Source organism: Panulirus ornatus, chromosome 2 (genome assembly GCF_036320965.1).
Source record: "Panulirus ornatus isolate Po-2019 chromosome 2, ASM3632096v1, whole genome shotgun sequence".
NCBI classification, from domain to species: domain Eukaryota; kingdom Metazoa; phylum Arthropoda; class Malacostraca; order Decapoda; family Palinuridae; genus Panulirus; species Panulirus ornatus.
The window spans coordinates 96,603,149-96,623,905 of NC_092225.1; the positions used below are offsets into that span (position 1 = coordinate 96,603,149).

Below are 20,757 nucleotides of genomic sequence, written 5' to 3' on the forward strand. Positions count from 1 at the left end.
AAATGAAGCATGCTCAAAGGTACTGCAGTGAAAAGTAACACACATAAATGCAATAGCACATAACATGGTGCCTTACACTTACTTTACAAGGCTCATGCCACTGATATATCCACCAAATATAAGCTACTTATTACAAAGGTTTAGAATGAAGATATCTTTCACCTATTCTAAATTCCCATACTCCTAATTAACTGCAATATTTCTTTTTACATTTAGCTTGCCATTTCCTGCTTTTGCAAGATTGAACCATGAAGAGACAAAACAGTCTCATTTACTCATCCACTACCTAGTTGCTGTTTATAATGCAAGAAATTACATCCCCATCCACAGTCAAGCCCCATAAATCATTCAGTGGTTTCCCCTGATCACTTCATATGACAGCATTTCACCCCCCTATGTTTTTTTTTTTTTTTTTTTTTTTTTTATACTTTGTCGCTGTCTCCCGCGTTTGCGAGGTAGCGCAAGGAAACAGACGAAAGAAATGGCCCAACCCCCCCATACACATGTATATACATACGTCCACACACGCAAATATACATACCTACACAGCTTTCCATGGTTTACCCCAGACGCTTCACATGCCTTGATTCAATCCACTGACAGCACATCAGCCCCGGTATACCATATCGCTCCAATTCACTCTATTCCTTGCCCTCCTTTCACCCTCCTGCATGTTCAGGCCCCGATCACACAAAATCTTTTTCACTCCATCTTTCCACCTCCAATTTGGTCTCCCTCTTCTCCTTGTTCCCTCCACTTCCGACACATATATCCTCTTGGTCAATCTTTCCTCACTCATCCTCTCCATGTGCCCAAACCACTTCAAAACACCCTCTTCTGCTCTCTCAACCACGCTCTTTTTATTTCCACACATCTCTCTTACCCTTACGTTACTCACTCGATCAAACCACCTCACACCACACATTGTCCTCAAACATCTCATTTCCAGCACATCCATCCTCCTGCGCACAACTCTATCCATAGCCCACGCCTCGCAACCATACAACATTGTTGGAACCACTATTCCTTCAAACATACCCATTTTTGCTTTCTGAGATAATGTTCTCGACTTCCACACATTCTTCAAGGCCCCCAGAATTTTCGCCCCCTCCCTCACCCTATGATCCACTTCCGCTTCCATGGTTCCATCCGCTGCCAGATCCACTCCCAGATATCTAAAACACTTCACTTCCTCCAGTTTTTCTCCATTCAAACTCACCTCCCAATTGACTTGACCCTCAACCCTACTGTACCTAATAACCTTGCTCTTATTCACATTTACTCTTAACTTTCTTCTTCCACACACTTTACCAAACTCAGTCACCAGCTTCTGCAGTTTCACACATGAATCAGCCACCAGCGCTGTGTCATCAGCGAACAACAACTGACTCACTTCCCAAGCTCTCTCATCCCCAACAGACTTCATACTTGCCCCTCTTTCCAAAACTCTTGCATTTACCTCCCTAACAACCCTATCCATAAACAAATTAAACAACCATGGAGACATCACACACCCCTGCCGCAAACCTACATTCACTGAGAACCAATCACTTTCCTCTCTTCCTACACGTACACATGCCTTACATCCTCGATAAAAACTTTTCACTGCTTCTAACAACTTTCCTCCCACACCATATATTCTTAATACCTTCCACAGAGCATCTCTATCAACTCTATCATATGCCTTCTCCAGATCCATAAATGCTACATACAAATCCCTTTGCTTTTCTAAGTATTTCTCACATACATTCTTCAAAGCAAACACCTGATCCACACATCCTCTACCACTTCTGAAACCACACTGCTCTTCCCCAATCTGATGCTCTGTACATGCCTTCACCCTCTCAATTAATACCCTCCCATATAATTTACCAGGAATACTCAACAAACTTATACCTCTGTAATATGAGCACTCACTCTTATCCCCTTTGCCTTTGTACAATGGCACTATGCACGCATTCCGCCAATCCTCAGGCACCTCACCATGAGTCATACATACATTAAATAACCTTACCAACCAGTCAACAATACAGTCACCCCCTTTTTTAATAAATTCCACTGCAATACCATCCAAACCTGCTGCCTTGCCGGCTTTCATCTTCCGCAAAGCTTTCACTACCTCTTCTCTGTTTACCAAATCATTTTCCCTAACCCTCTCACTTTGCACACCACCTCGACCAAAACACCCTATATCTGCCACTCTATCATCAAACACATTCAACAAACCTTCGAAATACTCACTCCATCTCCTTCTCACATCACCACTACTTGTTATCACCTCCCCATTTGCGCCCTTCACTGAAGTTGCCATTTGCTCCCTTGTCTTACGCACTTTATTTACCTCCTTCCAGAACATCTTTTTATTCTCCCTATGTATATATGACAAAACACTGGAATTTTTCTATCCCATACACACACCTCACACCCTCTTCACTGTTCTGGTCACAGCAGTAAAAAGCATCTTTCACCCCATCCTTCCTTCTTGGAATCATTCTTCCATTTGCTCCCTCCACTTCTGACATGTATTAATCAGTCCCTCTTCACTCATTTACTCTATGTTCAAACCTTCAGCACATACTGATCAACTCTGATATTCTGCTCAGTAATATACCATACTCAACCTCACACAACATACCATCCTAATGCATTTCATTACCAACACATCCACCCTTTTGTTCTTTTACATTCAGGGCCAAAGACTCGTATCCATACATTACTGGGTCTAAAGCCATTTCTTTTGTCTGTTTCCTTGTGCTACCTCGCAAACGCGGGAGACAGCGGGGGAAAAAAAAAAAAAAAAAAAAAAAAAAAAAAAAAAAAAAACACTCATTTTTGCTCTAAGAGATACTGGCCTCTCCCTCAACACACTCTTCAATTCACCCAGGACTTATCTCTTTTCTCATAACTCCTCACTTCTGCCTGCACATTTCTGTTCGAATCCAAATGCACTCCCAAGTAGCTAAAGCACTTTATTTCCTCCTGGTCACTCACCATTCAGATTTATTCACAAACCACCCTGTCTCACCTCCCTGCTGCACCTTACTACCTTATTTTCGTTTACATTCATTCACCACTTTCTTTCACATATTCTCCCAAACTCTGTCACCAGCTTCTGAAGCTTCTCTCTTGAATCTGCCAACAGAGCCAAGTCATCCACAAACAGTGACTGATTTACTTTACAAGCTCCCCTACCCTCAGTACGCCATAGACCTGTCTCTTGCTTTAAGGCCCTTCTATTCGCCTCCTTCACATTTCAGTCCAAAGACATCAAACAACCATGGTGCCACCACACACACTTGAAGCAGACCCACCTTCATCAAAAACCACTCACCATTCTCTTTCCCCACACACACATAAGCCTTATTGTCCTGGTAAAAAACTCACTGCATCTAATAACTTCCAATACATTTGCAGCACCTCCCACAAGGCCTCTTTGCTGACTGTATCATATACTGTTTTCCAGATATATTCATGCTATATACACCTCACTCTTTCTCCAAGTATTTTTCACAATACTTCGAAACAAACACTTGGTCCATCTTTCCACCAACCACCCTAACGCCACATTCTTTCCCCTACTTAGATGCCCTGTGCATCCTAACATTTATTGAATCACCACTTTCCCACATCTTTACCAGGTACAATCAATAGACCAACACCTCAAAAACTGAAGCATTTGCTTTTGTTCCCCTTACCTTTATACTGAAGCAATGTACATGCATTCTGCCAGCCCTCAGGCACCTCACTCTTGGATAGACTGATAGTTTCATTTACACCATGTGCCCCACAACCACTAATTATACCCTGAACTGCAATATTACCCAGTTTTGCATTCAGATCCTCAACATCAAGATATCATTCCTTTCATCTAACTTACTGAAGGACTCTTTCACCTCCTCCTGAAAAGCAACCCTTACTTCTTTCCTCTCACTACCATGTGCATAAGCACTAATAATCACTCACCTCTTGTAGTTTACTTTCATGCTAACCTACATAAATCTTGAGCTCATTTACTTACATTCTTTACCACAGATTCCCACAGCTCCTTCTTTGGAAATACCAAACTATCTTTTGTCCTTGACCTTACAGTAACTCAAAAAACTTGTTCCTCAACATTTCCAAACTCCTGTACCCCCTTCAACTCAGAGGTAGAATGTCCAGGATCCTCTCATCAAACACAGCACCTATCTCTTCTCATCCTGGTTAACTCTAGCCACATTTAGACACCCTAGCTGGAGCCCTGAAGATGAAATGCTCATTTGGCTCTTTCTTCTGTGCCAATTTTAAGAAATAATAATACATGGAAGGGAAGGTTTCCAGCTCCTCCATTCCCATCCCTCATATTTGCCTCTTACAGCATACATGAGACACATGGTTAGAATTCTTGCTCTCCTATACCCTGGGTAGGTAAAGTCACAATATTCATCTATCTACCCATCTCTAGCAAGGTCATGAAAAAATAAACATAAATTATTCTAAACAATTATTCTAAAAAATTAAGAGAAAAACTCTGCTTTAAAAGTTTATGTTTTTGTGGGTACTGCTTTTCACTTTTAGTCCCTTTTGAACAGACTCATTTGCATTCAGTTCTAAACCAGCGAATCCTTACCTCACTCAGCTTGTTAGCAAAATTGTCTTGTGAAACCCGTAAACTTTCCTTGACCTTGGTAAGCTCATTGATCAGTTTGACAGCTTCTTCAGTCTTCTCAACCACATTATTCTTCAGTATCACAGCTTCATTCTCCATGATATGTAACTGCTTCCTTAAATCATCAATAGTACTTTGTAAGGTTTCAATTTTCCCTCCCTGGTTCTCCAGGATGTTCTTCTGAGTCTCATTTTCATCTTCGGCTAACTTCAAATGGGTTCTAGCATTTTCCAAATCTAGAACAAGTTGTTCTTTTTCTGCTTGAAGGTCATTTATCTCAGACTTCAAATGCATAACTTCTGAAGTCAACTGTTCCTCAGTTGCAACATGCTGGGTAATCTGAGTTGACAACTTCATAATTTCATCATCTTTAAAGTCTATTACAGTCACTTTTTCAGCCAAGACTTCATTTTCTTTTTGTAGTTGTTCATTAATTCTAGCAAGCTGATCCTTCTCAGATATCAAACTTTCCCTTAATGATGTCAGATTTTGTATATTTTCATGAAGATCTTCTATGTCCATTTCATGCAGTTCAAGTGCACTTTTCTGCTGCTGCAATTCTACAATCATTTGTTCTTTCTCTACCCTTAGGCCCTCTACTTCAGCCTTCAGGTTCTCTTTCTCTGAAGCAAAAAGGGTATTCTCAGAGACTAAATCTTCAACATTCTTTGTAAGATTATCTTTTTCTTTAAGTAATACCTCTTTCTCTGACAATAATGATTTATTTTCTAGTAAAATTCTATCATTAGTAAACTCCCACTGCCCTTTTTCTGCCTTTAGATCCTCTGTTTCACCCAAGAGCTTCTCTTTTTCCAAGGCAAACAAAGTATTCTGTAAGACTAAATCTTCAACATTCTTTTTAAGCTGATCCGTTTCTCTTGTTAGAACCTTTTTCTCTGATAATAAAGTTGTATTTTCTTGTAAAATTCTTTCATTATCAACAACCAATTGCTGCTTTTCACCAAATAGTGTTTCTTTTTCTATTCCTAGTGCTTCTTTCTCTGACAATAACTCATTCTTTTCTTTTAAAATTTTTTCCTTTTCTAACTGTAAGTCTTTCTTCTCTGATAATATAATTACATTATCATTATAAGCCAAATTTTCCTGAGACTGCAAATCTGCATTTTGTTTCACCAAAACCTCATTCACTGCCATCAGTTCATCCTTCTCAATCTTCATCTTTTCCATCTCAGATTCTAATTTTTCCTTTATTGAGAGGAATTCTGCTTGCATTAACTCTTTTTCTGACACCAAGTCTTCACTTTTAGATTGCAACTGTTCCTTTTCAATAAACACCTGCTGCTTGTCACAGAGAAGAACATACTTTTCTGCTGATAATGCTTCTTTATCTATTCCAAGCACTTCAATTTCTGACAATAAATCACTATTCTTTTTCAAGAGCTGTTCCTTCTCAGACTGTAATTCCTTCTTCTCTGACAGTACATTTTCCAAATCATTAAAGATTGAGCTTTTCTCTGCTTGTAAATCTTCTTTTTGTTTCACCAATACCTTATTTTCAGAGATTAGGTTATCTTTTTCTTTCTCTAGTTCTTCAATCTCTGATTCATGTTTTTTCTTTTCTGAAAGTAATGTTTCAATATCATTTAATGCTGAATCTTTCTCCACTTCTAAATCTTCCTTTTGACTCACTAAAAATACTTTTTCTGACATCAACTCATCTTTCTCTTTCTCCATCTGTTCAATTTTTGACTGTAGCTTCTCTTTTTCTGAAAGCAACTCCAACTTATCATTCAGAATTTTTTCCCTTTCCACAAGCAGTTCCTCTCTTTCTGAGTGTAATCCAGCATTTTCTTCTAAAATTTGATCTCGCTCTGTAAGAATGGTATCATAACTCTCTGTTATTTCTTGTGACGAACCAAATTGTTCATTTTGTTCACAAGGCATTAATTCAGAGACAAAAGTTAGTGCATCCCTTTTTCCACCTTCCAATGCTTCAATATACTTCACCTGGCTCTGACTACATGTATTTTCTGGCTCCTTTAAGCTGTCCAAAAGCTGCTCTTTCTCAGTTCCTAATTCATTCTTGGACTGTGTGCCATCTGTATCAGTAGCTTCGAGATCCTTACACTGTTTCTCAAATATACCTTTCTCATTTTCTATGTTTTTAACCTCCCTTAACTCTTCTAGCTCCTCTAAGTTCAGAGAGTGTTCTTTAAGTGAGACCTGCAAGCTCTTGTTCTCAGCAATAAGGGTCTCATTCTGTAGAACTACCTCGGTGTTTCTTGCAATGAGTTCCTTATTTCCTGAAATTACTTCTTCAAGCCTTTGAGATGCTGTATGAACCTGGTTCTCCAACTCTTGTTTATATGCCATATGATCCTGAATCTGAATGAGGAGTTCTGCTTCCTTTTTACCATTCATTTCTGCATTAGACTTTAGGATGTTATTTTGACACATGAGCTCATTCAGCTCAACCTTTAAGTCATCAATCATTGTTGTCAATTCTTCATTCTTGAAGATGAGCAGATCATTCTTGGTGGTCAGTTCATCATTCTTGGAGCTAAGTTCTTCATTCAGAAATGCTAATTCTTCCCTTCTGCTATGGCTATCTTCAAACTCCAGGTTAATGTTTTCCTGTTTCTCCATCATCTTGCCAAGCTGTTCCTTTAGGCAGTTGTTCTTTTCCTGAAGATTATCACACTCCTTCTGTAGACTAAAGAATTATTATATTCAATACTTTGCTGACCTTTTTTATCCATGTATCAAAAGTATCTTCTAAAAACAATATGAAACAAATAGAAAACAACAACAAAAGCATGCAGATAAAGAAGAATACAATCGTATTCCTTCAGTTGATTTTAATTGATACTCAACTGCTAAAGGGAAACGTGAACTTCTGCAGTAATAGAAATGCTTGTTACTTTTTGCTTTAAACCCTAAATTAAATTCATCACATGAAACCAACGTCTCCAATCACACAACTTTCATACAAAAAATTTATTTCTCTGCATCCTAGTCACAGTAATTCTTCTATAATATCTATAGAAAAATAAAATTTCTCTATATCTATCTCTCTTTGGTTTTGGTACATTACACATGAGAGCTAGAGACTGAGTGTGAGTGGATGTGGCCTTTTTTCGTCTGTTTCCTGGAGCTGCCTCACTGACGCAAGGGATGGTTAAGCTGTTTCCTTTTGGATGGAGGTATGTAAGCATGAATGTCATGTGTAATGCACCGAAACCACAGCTCCCTTTCCACATCCAGGCCCCATAAAACTTTCCATGGTTTACCCCAGACGCTTCACATGCCCTGGTTCAATCCATTGACAGCACGTTGACCCCAGTATACCACATTGTTCCAATTCACTCTACTTCTTGCACGCCTTTCACTCTCCTGCATGTTCAGGCCTCGATCGCTCATAATCTTTTTCACTCCATCCTTCCATCTCCAATTTGGTCTCCCACTTTTCCTCGTACCCTCCACCTCTGACACATATATCCTCTTTGTCAATCTTTCCTTACTCATTCTCTCCATGTGACCAAACCATTTCAATACACCCTCTTCTGCTCTCTCAACCACACCCATTATTACCACACATCTCTCTTACCCTTTCATTCCTTACTCGATCAAACCACCTCACACCACATGTTGTCCTCAAACATTTCATTTCCAACACATTCACCCTCCTCTGCACAACCCTATCTATCGCCCATGCCTCACAACCACATAACATTGATGGAACCATTATTCCTTCAAACTTACCCATTTTTGCTTTCCAAGATAACGTTTTTGCCTTCCACACATTCTTCAACACTTCCAGAACCTTTGCCCTCCTCCCCCACTCTGTGACTCACTTCCACTTCCATGATTCCATCTGCTGCCAAATCCACTCCCAGATATCTAAAACACTTCATTCCTCCAGTCTTTCTCCATTCACACTTACTTCCCAATTAACGTGTCCCTCAACCCTACTGAACACCTTGCTCTTATTCACATTTACTCTCAGCTTTCTTCTTTCACACACTTTACCAAAATCAGTCACCAACTTCTGCAGTTTCTCACCCAAATCAGCCAACAAAGCTGTATCATCAGCGAACAACAACTGACTCACTCCCCAAACCCTCTCATCCACAACAGACTACATACTTTCCCCTAGCTCCAAAACTCTTGCATTCACCTCCCTAACAACCCCATCCATAAACAAATTAAACAACCATGGAAACATCATACACCCCTGCAGCAAACTGACATTCAATGGGAACCACTCACTTTCCTCTCTTCCTACTCGTACACATGCCTTACATCCTTAATAAAAACTTTTAACTGCTTCTAGCAACTTACCTCCCACACCATATACTCTTAATACCATCCACAGAGCATCTCTATCACCTCTATCATATGCCTTCTCCAGATCCATAAATGCTACGTACAAATCCATCTGCTTTTCTAGGTATATCTCAAATACATTCTTCAAAGCAAACACCTGATCCACACATCCTCTACCACTTCTGAAGCCACACTACTCCTCCCCAATCTGGTGCTCTGTATATGTCTTGACCCTCGCGATCAATACCCTCCCATATAATTTCCCAGGAATACTCAACAAACTTACACCTCTGTAATTTGAGAACTCACCTTTGTCCCCTTTGTCTTTGTACAATGGCAATATACATGCATTCTGCCAATCCTCAGACACTGCACCATGCACCATACATACACTGAATATCCTCACGAACCAGTCAACAACACAGTCACCCCCTTTTTTAATAAATTCCACAGCAGTGCCATCCAAACCCGTTGCCTTGCTGGCTTTCATCTTCCACAAAGCTTTCACTGCCTCTTCTCTGTTTACCAAATCATTCTCCCTGACCCTCTCACTTAGTACACCACCTCGACCAAAACACCCTATATCTGCCACTCTATCATCACACACATTCAACAAACCTTCAAAATACTCACTCCATCTCCTTCTCAGTTCACTACTACTTGTTACTACTTCCCCATTTGCCCCCTTCACCGATGTTCCCATTTGTTTTCTTGTCTTACGCGCTTTATTTACCTCTTTCCAAAACATCTTTTTAGTCTCCCTAAAATTTAATGATACTCTCTCACCCCAACTCTCATTTACCCTCTTTTTCACCTCTTGCACTTTTCTTTTGACCTCTTGCCTCTTTCTTTTACACATCTCCCAGTAATTTGCACTATTTCCCTGCAAAAATGGTCCAGATGCTTCTCTTCTCTTTCACAAACTACTTCTTCATCCCACCACTCACTGCCCTTTCTAATCTTCCCACCTCCCACCTTTCTTATGTCACAGGCATCTTTTACGCAAGCCATCACTGCTTCCCTAAATAAATCCCATTCCTCCCCCACTTTCCTTATGTCATTTGCTCTCACCTTTTTCCATTCTGCATTCAATCTCTCCTGGTACTTTCTCACACAAGTCTCCTTTTCAAGCTCACTTACTCTCACCACTCTCTTCATCCCAACATTTTCTCTTCTTTTCTGAAAACCTCTACATATCTTCACCTTTGCCTCCACAAGATAATGGTCAGACATCCCCCCAGTTGCCCCTCTCAGCACATTAACATCCAAAATTTTATTTCACGCGCCTATCAATTAACACGTAATCCAATAACACTCTCAGGCCATCTCTCCTACTTACATATGCATACTTATGAATATCTCTCTTTTTAAACTAGGTACTCCCAATCACCAGTCCTTTTTCTGCACACAAATCTATGAGCTCTTCACCACTTCCATTTACAACACTGAACATCCCGTGTACACCAATTATCAACTGCATATACATCCTTATGTCCACTGTATTAAATGGAACGTGGGTTTCACACTTCTGTAAACTTGCAGCTCCAATTACACATAACCTCATGCCTACTTACATTTGATCATTGGAATAAAAGCACACTCCTTACCCTGTAACAACTCCTGAGGAAATTTCTGGTTGTTGTTCAGCACAACTGTTTCCTTGGAGTGCACCTGACGATGACCTCAACCTTTTCATCTCCTCTTGCAACTTATCTCTGCTCTCTGAAGATATCCTAAGTTCAGTCTCCAATGATGTAACCTGAGTAGAAAGGTAATATCACATAAAATACTGTAACAAAATGTCTGAGAAAAACTATTAATGTGGTAAGTCCATCAAAGAAAAACTATCTTGGAAGGATAAAATTTATGCCTAAGACACCATACATTATAGTACAGGTATATTATCATGGTTTACAGCAATCTAAGTGGTTAAGTTTTTAGAAATGTAAATCTGTTTTTCTCTAGGGTGGTGTCCTGTGGGCTATGGGAATCTCCATTATATCCAAGGGCTAAAAGCATGTTTGTGGATGATACTGTGTTGTCTGCTGACAGTAAAGAAGAGTTGCAAAAGGTGATGTAAGTAAGCTTTATAAGGTTTGTAAGCGATTGAAAGTAAATGCAAGTTAAATCACAGTGATGGTCTTTCAAAGAAAGTATACAACTGTGTTACAGATATAGGAAGAAAGACTAGAAGAGGTGACAGAATTTAAGTATTTAGGAATTATCTTGAGCAAGTCTGGTGATATGGAAGGAGAGATAGGGAAGAAAGCAACAGAGGGTCCCTTAATAGAATAATGGAGACTAAAAGGTGGAAATGAACAAAGGGATTAAGGAACAGGCTAGTCCTTCCAACCCTGACCTATGCAGCCAAAACAAGGTCATGAGCCAAAGAGGTCAAGAATCCAGGCTTTGAAAATAGACATTTCAAGAAGAGCATGTGGAATGATTACATGGAATGAAGAAAGAAATAAGGGGGTATATGACAGATTTGGTATGATAGGGAATACAAAGGAAATGAAGTATGGAGTGGAAGAGTGGATGAAACGTTATACTGTAAAGTAGTTTGAGCATGCAGAAAGACTGCAAGACAGGACTTTACAAGAAGAGTATATGATAGTACAATTATAGGGGTTATTGTGAGATGACCACCTGTGACATGGGGAAACAGAGTGGAAGAATACTGAAGGGAGAAAAATGGCGGAATGGTTTACGCAAGGGAGGCATGTAAGGACAGAAATAGGGGGAGACTCTTGCCAAGGCAACCCCCTTAATGAAAGTTCTTGGAGGGAAAAGAAGTCAAAGATATAGAAAGATAGCTAAGAGTTACTCACCACATACCTTCCAGTAAGGTTAATGTCTCTCATCCTTCACTAAGCACATATTCAACAGTAGCAGCTTTAGCTAGCTACAGGTAAGCTCTCCTCCAATAAGCAGTAACAACCTGGTGATGATGCTGTCAGGCTGCACTAGGCTGACCAATTGACAATTCTTTGGAATATACACATATTTTTCCCCTTATTTCTATTTCATACTTGTTTGCCATTTCCTGCATTAGAAAGGTAGTGTGAGAAGCACACTGTCCATCTATCATATGTAATGCAAAATATCACAGAACCCTAACCACATCCAATATTGACAGACCTTTCTCCCAGCTGCTTCATCAGCCCTGGTTCAGTCCAATGACAACACATCATCCCTTGCATACCACATCAATCCAAATCACTCTATCCCATGTATGCCCTTTACCATCCTTAATGTTCAGGCCCTAAGAACTCAAAACCTTTTTCATTCCATCCTTCCATCTCCAGTCTGGTCTCCCTCATTTTTTCTCCACTTCTGAAGTATATACCCTCTTTGTCAATATCTTCCTCACTCAATCTCTCCATATGACCAAACCATTTCAGCACAACCTCTTCAGCTCTCTCAACCACACTCTTTTTATTATCACACCTCTCTCTTACCCTTTTGCACCTATTCAAACCACTTCACACAACATAATATCCTCGAACATTTCATATCCTAAACATCTATCCTTTTCCACACAATCTTATCTAAAGCCTGTGCCTCACATCCATACAACATTGTTGGGACTACTATATCTTCAAACTAATCCATTTTTACCCTCCTACATAATAAACTCTCAATGCTTCCAGAACCTTTGCCCCCTTGCCCACCCTATGAGTCACTTCTGCTTCCATGGTTTCATTCACTCCAATGTCTCTTCACTCAACTTCCCCCAAATTTTCTCCATTCAAACCCACACAACAACAAACTTGTCCCTCCATCCTGCTAAATCTAATAATCTTGCTTTTGTTCTCAATTACTCTCAACATCCTCCTTTCACACACTCTCCTGGACTCAAACACCAACCTTAGCAGCTTCTCACTCGAATCTGCTGTTATCAGCAAACAACAACTGACTCACTTCCCAGGCCACCTCATCCCTTAAAGACTGCATACACACTCCTTTCTCCATGACCCTTACATTCATTCACCTTCCTCATCACCACATCCATAAACAAATCAAACAGCCATGGTGACCACAAACACGCCCCTGATGCACATCCACCACCTGGAACCAATCACCCTTATCTCTAACCACTCACACACATGCCTCACACCCTTGATAAAAACTTCTCATGATTTATAGTAGCTTACCACACCATATACTCATAAGACATTCAACAATGTATCCCTAGGAGCCCTATCACATGATTTCTTCAGATTTATTTGTGCCATACACAAATCATTTTGTTTCTCCAAGTATTTCACACACACACATTCTTTAAAGCAAACATTCGATCCTCACATCCTTTACCACTTCTGAAACCACAGTTCCTATCCAATATGGTGATCTGTTCAACCTCTCAACCACCATTTTCTTATAAGACTTACCAGGTACACTCAACAAATTCATACCTCTATAGTTTGAACAGTCATCTTTGTCCCCCTTGCCATTATACAATGGCATTATACATGTATTCCAACAAACCTCAGGCACCTCACCATGATTCATACATAATGAAAAATCATAAATAACCAATCAACAATACAGTCACCCCTTCCCTTCAGAAATTCAACTGCAATATCATCTATTTCAGTTGTGATGCCACATTTCATCCTACACAAGGCTTTCACCATCTCTTCTCTCTTCACCAAACCACTTTCCCCAACTCTCTCACTTCACATACCCCTCCAACCCAAACACCCAACTTCTACCACCCTATCACCAAACATTCAACAATCCTTAAAAAAAAAACTCAGTATCCTCCTTACCACATTACTTCTTGTTATCACTTACCCATATGCCCCCTTCAATGAAGTTCCCATTTGTTCTCTTGTTTTTCTTAAACTATTAGCCACCTTCCAAGACATCTTGTTATCCTTGAAGTTTACTGATACTTGCTTATCCCATCTCTTGTTTCCCAACTACTTTAGCACCTGCACCTTTCTCTTGATCTCCTGCTGCTTTCTTTTGTACATCTCTCAATAATTTGCTCTCCTTCCCTGTAAGCATCACCCATACACCTGTCTTTTCTCTTTCAACAGCAACTTCACTTTGTAATCCCACCACTCACTGCCCTTTCTCACCTGCCCACCTCCAACCTTCTCCATGCCACACTCTTCTCTAACACATACCTGCAATGCTTCCTTAAATATCTCAGCTTCCTTGCCCACTCCCCTTACTTTGCTTACTCTCACCTTCTGCCATCTTGCAATCAATTTCTCTAGATATTTCTTCACAAATGCCTCATTTCCAAGCTCACCTTCTTTCAACACCCTCATCTCTCTCACATCATTTCCTCTTTTCCTAAAACCTCTACAAAACTTCACTCTTGCCTCCAACAGGTAGTGATCAGTCATCCCACAAACTGCCCTCCCTCAACGCATTCACATCCATGTTTCTCTTCTGCATGCCTCTCAACTAGTATGTAATCCATGAATGCCCTCTTAGCATGTTTCCTACTCATCCACATATACTTATTTATGTTCCTCTTTTTAAATTCAGTATTATAATTCGTCAGCCCTTTTTCAGCACACAACTCTACAAACTGTTCACCATTTTTATTGACAACAAAAGGCACCCCATACCCTCTCAACAGCCACATATCCCACTTGCAAATTCAAATGACTAATCACTAATACTTGATCCCTTGCATCAAAGCTTGTCATTCTCACTTACCACCTCCCAAAACACTCGCCTCTCTTCCTGGTGCTCCTACTTCCAGGCTTATAAATACAATAACTACCAACCTCTCATAATCCACTTTAATCTTTACCCATGTCAGTCTGGGGCTCACTTCCTTACTCTTTCACATAATCCCACAACTCCTCCTTCAACAACAATACTATCCCTTTCTTAGCTTTCGTCCTCACACTTACCCCTGACAACTCCAAACATTCTTGAACCATATTCCCCCTTCCCTTTTAGCTTTATTTCACTCACAGCTAGAACATCAAACATACTACCTATCTCTCACTTTCCTCTCATCTTGGTTACATCCACCCACATTCAGACAACACACCCTGAACCTTCGAGGAAGAATGAGCACTCATCGCTTAGCTCCTGTTCCAACTTTTAGAAATTAAAAATATAGGGAGGGAAAGGCTCCTAGCTCCCCTTTCCTGCCCCTTATAGTTACCTTCTACTCCATGCAAGGAATACATAGAAAGCATTCTGTCTCTCCTCTTCCCATGGATATATACAGTATATTGCCTCTCGCAATAAAACTTTAGTAAAATAAAGATCAACCAATATATAATCAAAAATCAGGTAAAGGGTAATATGATGACTTATCAATACTCACTTCTCCTTGTACTGTATCAACAAACCCTATTTACAGCTTAACATCACATTCCTATGGGTAAAGACTGATGAGCTGTTGCCAGACTCTGCTTGCCTGTGGTTACATCAGATGTGAAAAGTCATAATCAGAGAATGATCTCTTCAAAGAACTTTTCATGCCATAGGAGTCCATCCCTTCCCTGCTACTAACTGTAGCACAGCCTTGAAGGTTATATGATAATAAAATGACTGTTATAAGAACTCTTTCCTAAGTAATGAAACAAAGTCCATGCACTTTCTAAATTTCTCTCATCTTTCTTACCCTCTCCTCGAGCTCCTCAGCAATATCCCTGTTAAGTTTGTTTTGATCTTGAGCTCTTTTGAGATCATACATGGCCTGGTTTAATCTTTCTTTGGCTTCATTTGCCTCATTCTTAAGCTGGTCCTCCAAAGATGTAAGAGTTTCAAGTTGATTCTGAGCTGCCTGAAAAAATGAGCAAACAAATATGTAACAATTACTTAATAGGTATACATAATGATGGAGTAAAAGTGAACAGACAGCACTCTGAGAAGTCCAAATTATCTGGTGTGCATGGGAAGGATGGTGTTAAGGGGTCACAACAGATTCATTTTCTGGAATCTGTAGTGTTAAATGAGCCTTAAGGTTATTCAGCACTTTTTAGCATGAAAATTATAAGAAAAAAATAAAACTATTCAAATATTTATACATTTTCATCCCCTTTATCCTAATGTCACTATTTTCAATTTCACCAGTGCTTTTATCATTTCCACTGATAACATAAAATTCATATTCAAGTCTGAGATCCCTTTATTTTCATCACTCTATTAGCATATTTATTTATTCATATCTCTGATACTTGTTCCCTTCAGGAATTCCCTCAAGGGGGTGGCCACGGCAAGTTTCTATAACTGGTGAACAGTGCTGCTTTTTAGCCTTTAGTGCCCTACCCTTTATAGGCCAATGACAGAGGGCAACTCTAGCACAGTGTTTTTCAGAGGCTCCTACTTAATGTTCCTACTGACTGCTCTAATATTCCAATCAATTACTTCTACCTACTGCCTTCACCTAATATTCCTACCCATTACTTCTACCTAATGCTCATGTCTAATCTTCCTATCTACTACTTCTACCTACTGCTCCTACTATTTTGCCAAAAGGCAGGGTAAATGCATAGCACTCATTGCAGGGAAAATTTAGTTACAAAGAATGAGACGTGTGAGTAAAGTGTTGTCAAGTGTTATGTGTGACAAGACAAGACTGTATGTTTGTGGACAGACTGTCAGCAGTCCACATGCTCTTGAGGCAGAGAGAAAAGACAGCTAGCCGGGTTGAAGGAGTGCAAGCTGACTACCAGTGAAGGGCTCACTACTCAGCTGTCACTAACCCTCCTGTTATCCAGACAGGTAGTACCAATAATATACCTCCCTGGTTGGTGGCTACCAACCAAATACTTATCTATCAGGAGGCATTTATGTATTAGTTGGTAAGGTAAGTGAAGAATAACAAGAAATACAGTGACTTATTAAGTAATTTTAGGGATAAGTTATAAAATAAGAAAAGAGAGGCATCCCAAGTGAGCTTGCTCTTATGAAAAAATTGTGTAACAATTGCCTCTTACGTTCTTTATGTAATCCTAACTAAGCTTAGGACTGAAAGAGTTTACTAACCAAGGTGAAGAGAGCCATCCACTGAGTATGCCACAACCCTTCATGTCTTCATAAATGCACAAGGTTGAAAGTAGCCTATTATCCAGTTATCAAAACTGGCAAGGTACTAAATAAAAATTCTACTTATTGCTAAGCTTTTCAACTCTGCTTTCACTAAGCATATAAATGTTGATACCTGACATGTCTGGGTGTAGACATTACCACACTGCCAATGTGAGTCTGCTTCATATTTCATGGATAGATCCTGGTGCTGTTACTAACTAGCAATCTAAATGTAGTGAATCAAATCAAACATTTTTTTCTGCTCCCAAGATCAACATGAACTGATTGTCACTGTATATATTCAGGAGCAGTACTGTACCACACAGACTGGAGTAGGTCTCCTCTCTAGGATACCACTATGAGTCAAAAAGTATAACAAATCCTAATGGAACAAGCATATGAAAGTTTGCTATTCATACCTGTCTTTTTTTCAGTTAAGTTGTAATCAGAGCACAGTATGTCTGAACAGCTGAAGTTACTGACTAAGTCTACATGATTTATTAACAGTACGTCTTCTGGGTGACTATGTCGTTTGCAGAGAAAGAAAAGTCATCACACAGTCTAAATTAAATAACTCTGTTTTCAGCTATTGTTCTGAACTTCTTTGGGTGGTATTTTCAGTGACAAAATTGTTTCATGCCTGTTTCCATCTTATGTGCAGAATGCCAAATTCCCCTTGGAAAATTATGTTTAGGACTATGTTTCCAAGGAGGTTAAAGTAGGTTTCTACATTTCTTACTTGTTATGTAAATTCTTGGGGCTTTGCATCTGATGGCCCATACATAAGTGCAATGACTAGGTTCTGGTTGTCAAACATGACAACACACACTTCTACTCATTATTTGAGGAAATAGGAGCTTAGTTGTTATGAATCAATTCCTTACAATTCAACTCTATATATGTTCTACAAGTCCTACTGTATCTGTATATGTTCCAATTTGGGATCTAATCCTCACAATTATGATCATATGATTTTTGATAAGCATTTCTGTGAGGGTTGCAAATACTGCATTTAACTTTGTTAGCAACCACTTATAAAGGAAATTTTGTTTTTTTTTGTGTGATGTAAGATCCCTGTATATCATTATACATGAAGGATGTTACATGTCTTGCTCCTGAGATTTTGTGAAGAGTTAATATGCCTGCTGTGTTGAGCTTAACAGAGAGCTTTCAGCTTTTTATCATTTTGCAGAAAGAAGCCATAACAGAGGCTTTCAGCATTTTATCATTTTGCAGAAAGAAGCCATTGTCATGTCTTCCTCCAGTAGGTCTCGTCTCCATTTGACCATGTCTATTCAAAAAATTTGTTTGGCCTCTTCTTTACAGATTGCAAAGGCATATATGGTGTGTATTATGACAGTCACGAGGTACATGCCTCACTATCCTACCACATGACAATCTCACAGTTCTAATTCAGTGACAATCTGCACATTTCTGGGCGGTAAAACCAAAGTGGAATTTGCCTTTCTCTAGCAAATTTAGACATTTTGTAGTGTTGAAATTTACATTTTCCCCAATATGACACACCAGTCTTGCCAGACATGCAAATTACTTTTGTAAAGCATCTACAAACTTCAGATCATTAGATTATTGCCTTGATCTTTCAGTGTTCTGCTCCTCCCATCTCTCTCTGTATCTGAGTCTATGCATGTGATGGATCTTTGGCTCCCAATAATGAAGTAACTTTCGACTGTATTCTCTCCTACTTCCATATGTGAGTCACTGTCATTTGTGTTCTCCTGTACACACTAAGTAATTTCATTTCCAATAGTATTTTTCAATTTCAATTTCCACAATTGCCTATGGTGCCTTCCAGATCATCTTCCATTGCAACACCTATTTATTTATGTGTCTGTATTCATGGTGGTAATGATAAGTGTGTTTTTCTATTAAATGTACAGAAAGAGTAATATTTTGCAAAATTTTCTCTCTTGAGCATGGGAAAAATCCCCAAAGTATTTCTACATGGACTAATGGAATGAATTATCATTAGAAAATACTAAAAAAAAAATGTAGTTTTCTTGGACTGTACTTTTCACTACTTTTATTTCGTTTGAGCATATACTGACACATGGACAGTTGAATGATTGCTGTGATAACTTCATGTTGCTCATTAAGGGAGGAGTTACATCTAAAACAGTTAACAGTCATGCTTCTTGCCTCGTCAGTGTGATCTCTCTTCTTATTCTCTCCTGTTACTGCTTTATTCTTTACTGTCACTGCTCTACTAGTGAGTCAATTTCTTTCCTCACAAATATGCTTATTCCCTCCTCCTTTTCCTTTCTGTTCTGTCAATTCTCTCCCCCTTCCCACTTCACTGTCTTCCCAATTTCTGTGTGTTCCACAGGCCTGGGAGGGGATTGTTGGTCTTGGTTAGAAGTGAGAGGAAAAAGTGATGCATTTCCTCTCCCAGCACTAAAAGAAAAGACACATAAAGCACAGTAGAAAATCTTCATCATACCTGTTTTCTACATAGATTTTGATGGTTTCTGCCAGCCAAAATACAAAGGAGTGTTTAGTGACAGTGTTAGTGGAACCAACAATCTCTCTTGCATCCTTGGCCCTAACTGGTGAAACTGTCAGAATATGCCTACAGTTTCAAGATCTATAAACTTTCACTTCCTTTATTTCTCACCTTTTCTGTTCATTTCTATGCTCTGAAGCAATGTATTTAGTTTGAAGCAAACATTTGAGCTTAGAATGTCCAATAAAAACTTTTTTGCTTCCTTTTTTTGGGAGGTAAGTTTGAATGGAGAAAAGCTGGTGGAAGTGAAGAGTTTTAGATATCTGGGAGTGGATTTGGCAGCAGATGGAATCATGGAAGCGGAAGTGAATCATAGGGTGGGGAAGGGAGCAAAAGTTCTGGGAGCGTTAAAGAATGTGTGGAAGTCAAGAACGTTATCTCGGAAAGCAAAAATGGCTATGTTTGAAGGAATAGTAGTTCCAACAATGTTATATGGTTGCAAGGCATGGGCTATGGATAAAGTTGTGCAGAGGAGGGTGGATGTGCTGGAAATGAGATGTTTGAGGACAATATGTGGTGTGAGGTGGTTTGATCGAGTAAGTAATAATAGGGTAAGAGAGATGTGTGGTAATAAAAAGAGCGTGGTTGAGAGAGAAGAAGAGGTTGTTTAGAAATGGTCTGGTCACATGGAGAGAATGAGTGAGGAAAGATTGACAAAGAGAATATATGTATCAGAGGTGGAGGGAACGAGAAGTGGGAGACCAAATTGGAGGTGGAAAGGTGGAGTGAAAAAGATTTTGAGTGATCGGGGCCTGAACATACAGAAGGGTGAAAGGCATGCAAGAAATAGAGTGAATTAGAACAATGTGGTATACCGGGGTCGACGTGCTGTCAATGGACTGAACCAGGGCATGTAAAGCGTCTGGGGTAAACCATAGAAAGTTCTGTGGGGCCTGGATGTGGAAAGGGAGCTGTGGTCTCAGTGCATTATTACATGACAGCTAGAGACTGAGTGTGAGCGAATGTGGCCTTTGTTGTCTATTCCTAGCGCTACCTGGTGCACATAAGGGGGGAGGGGGTTGTTATTTCATGTGTGGCAGGGTGGCAATGGGAATGAATAAAGGCAGACAGTATGAATTATGTACATGTGTATACATGTATATGTCTGTGTGTATATATATGTATATGTTGAGATGTATAGGTATGTATATGTGCATGTGTGGAAGTGTATGTATATACATGTGTATGTGGGTGGGTTGGGCCATTCTTTCATCTATTTCCTTGCGCTACCTCGCTAACGCGGGAGACAGCGACAAAGCAAAATAAATAAATACCAAATTTT

At 39.5% G+C, this 20,757-nt stretch overlaps 1 protein-coding gene across 7 annotated transcripts in view; it reads right to left on the reverse strand.

Annotated features, from left to right (window-relative positions):
* Positions 1-20,757, reverse strand: part of LOC139758668 (uncharacterized) — a 260,280-nt gene that overhangs the window by 49,879 nt on the left and 189,644 nt on the right. For all 7 annotated transcript variants that reach the window (XM_071680307.1, XM_071680288.1, XM_071680282.1 and 4 more), the window contains 3 exons: positions 15,543-15,704; positions 10,543-10,694; positions 4,610-7,322 (listed from right to left, as the gene is read on the reverse strand). In XM_071680307.1, the coding sequence (XP_071536408.1) occupies positions 4,610-7,322; positions 10,543-10,694; positions 15,543-15,704 (3,027 nt within the window). The remainder of the gene's footprint in view (positions 1-4,609; positions 7,323-10,542; positions 10,695-15,542; positions 15,705-20,757) is intronic.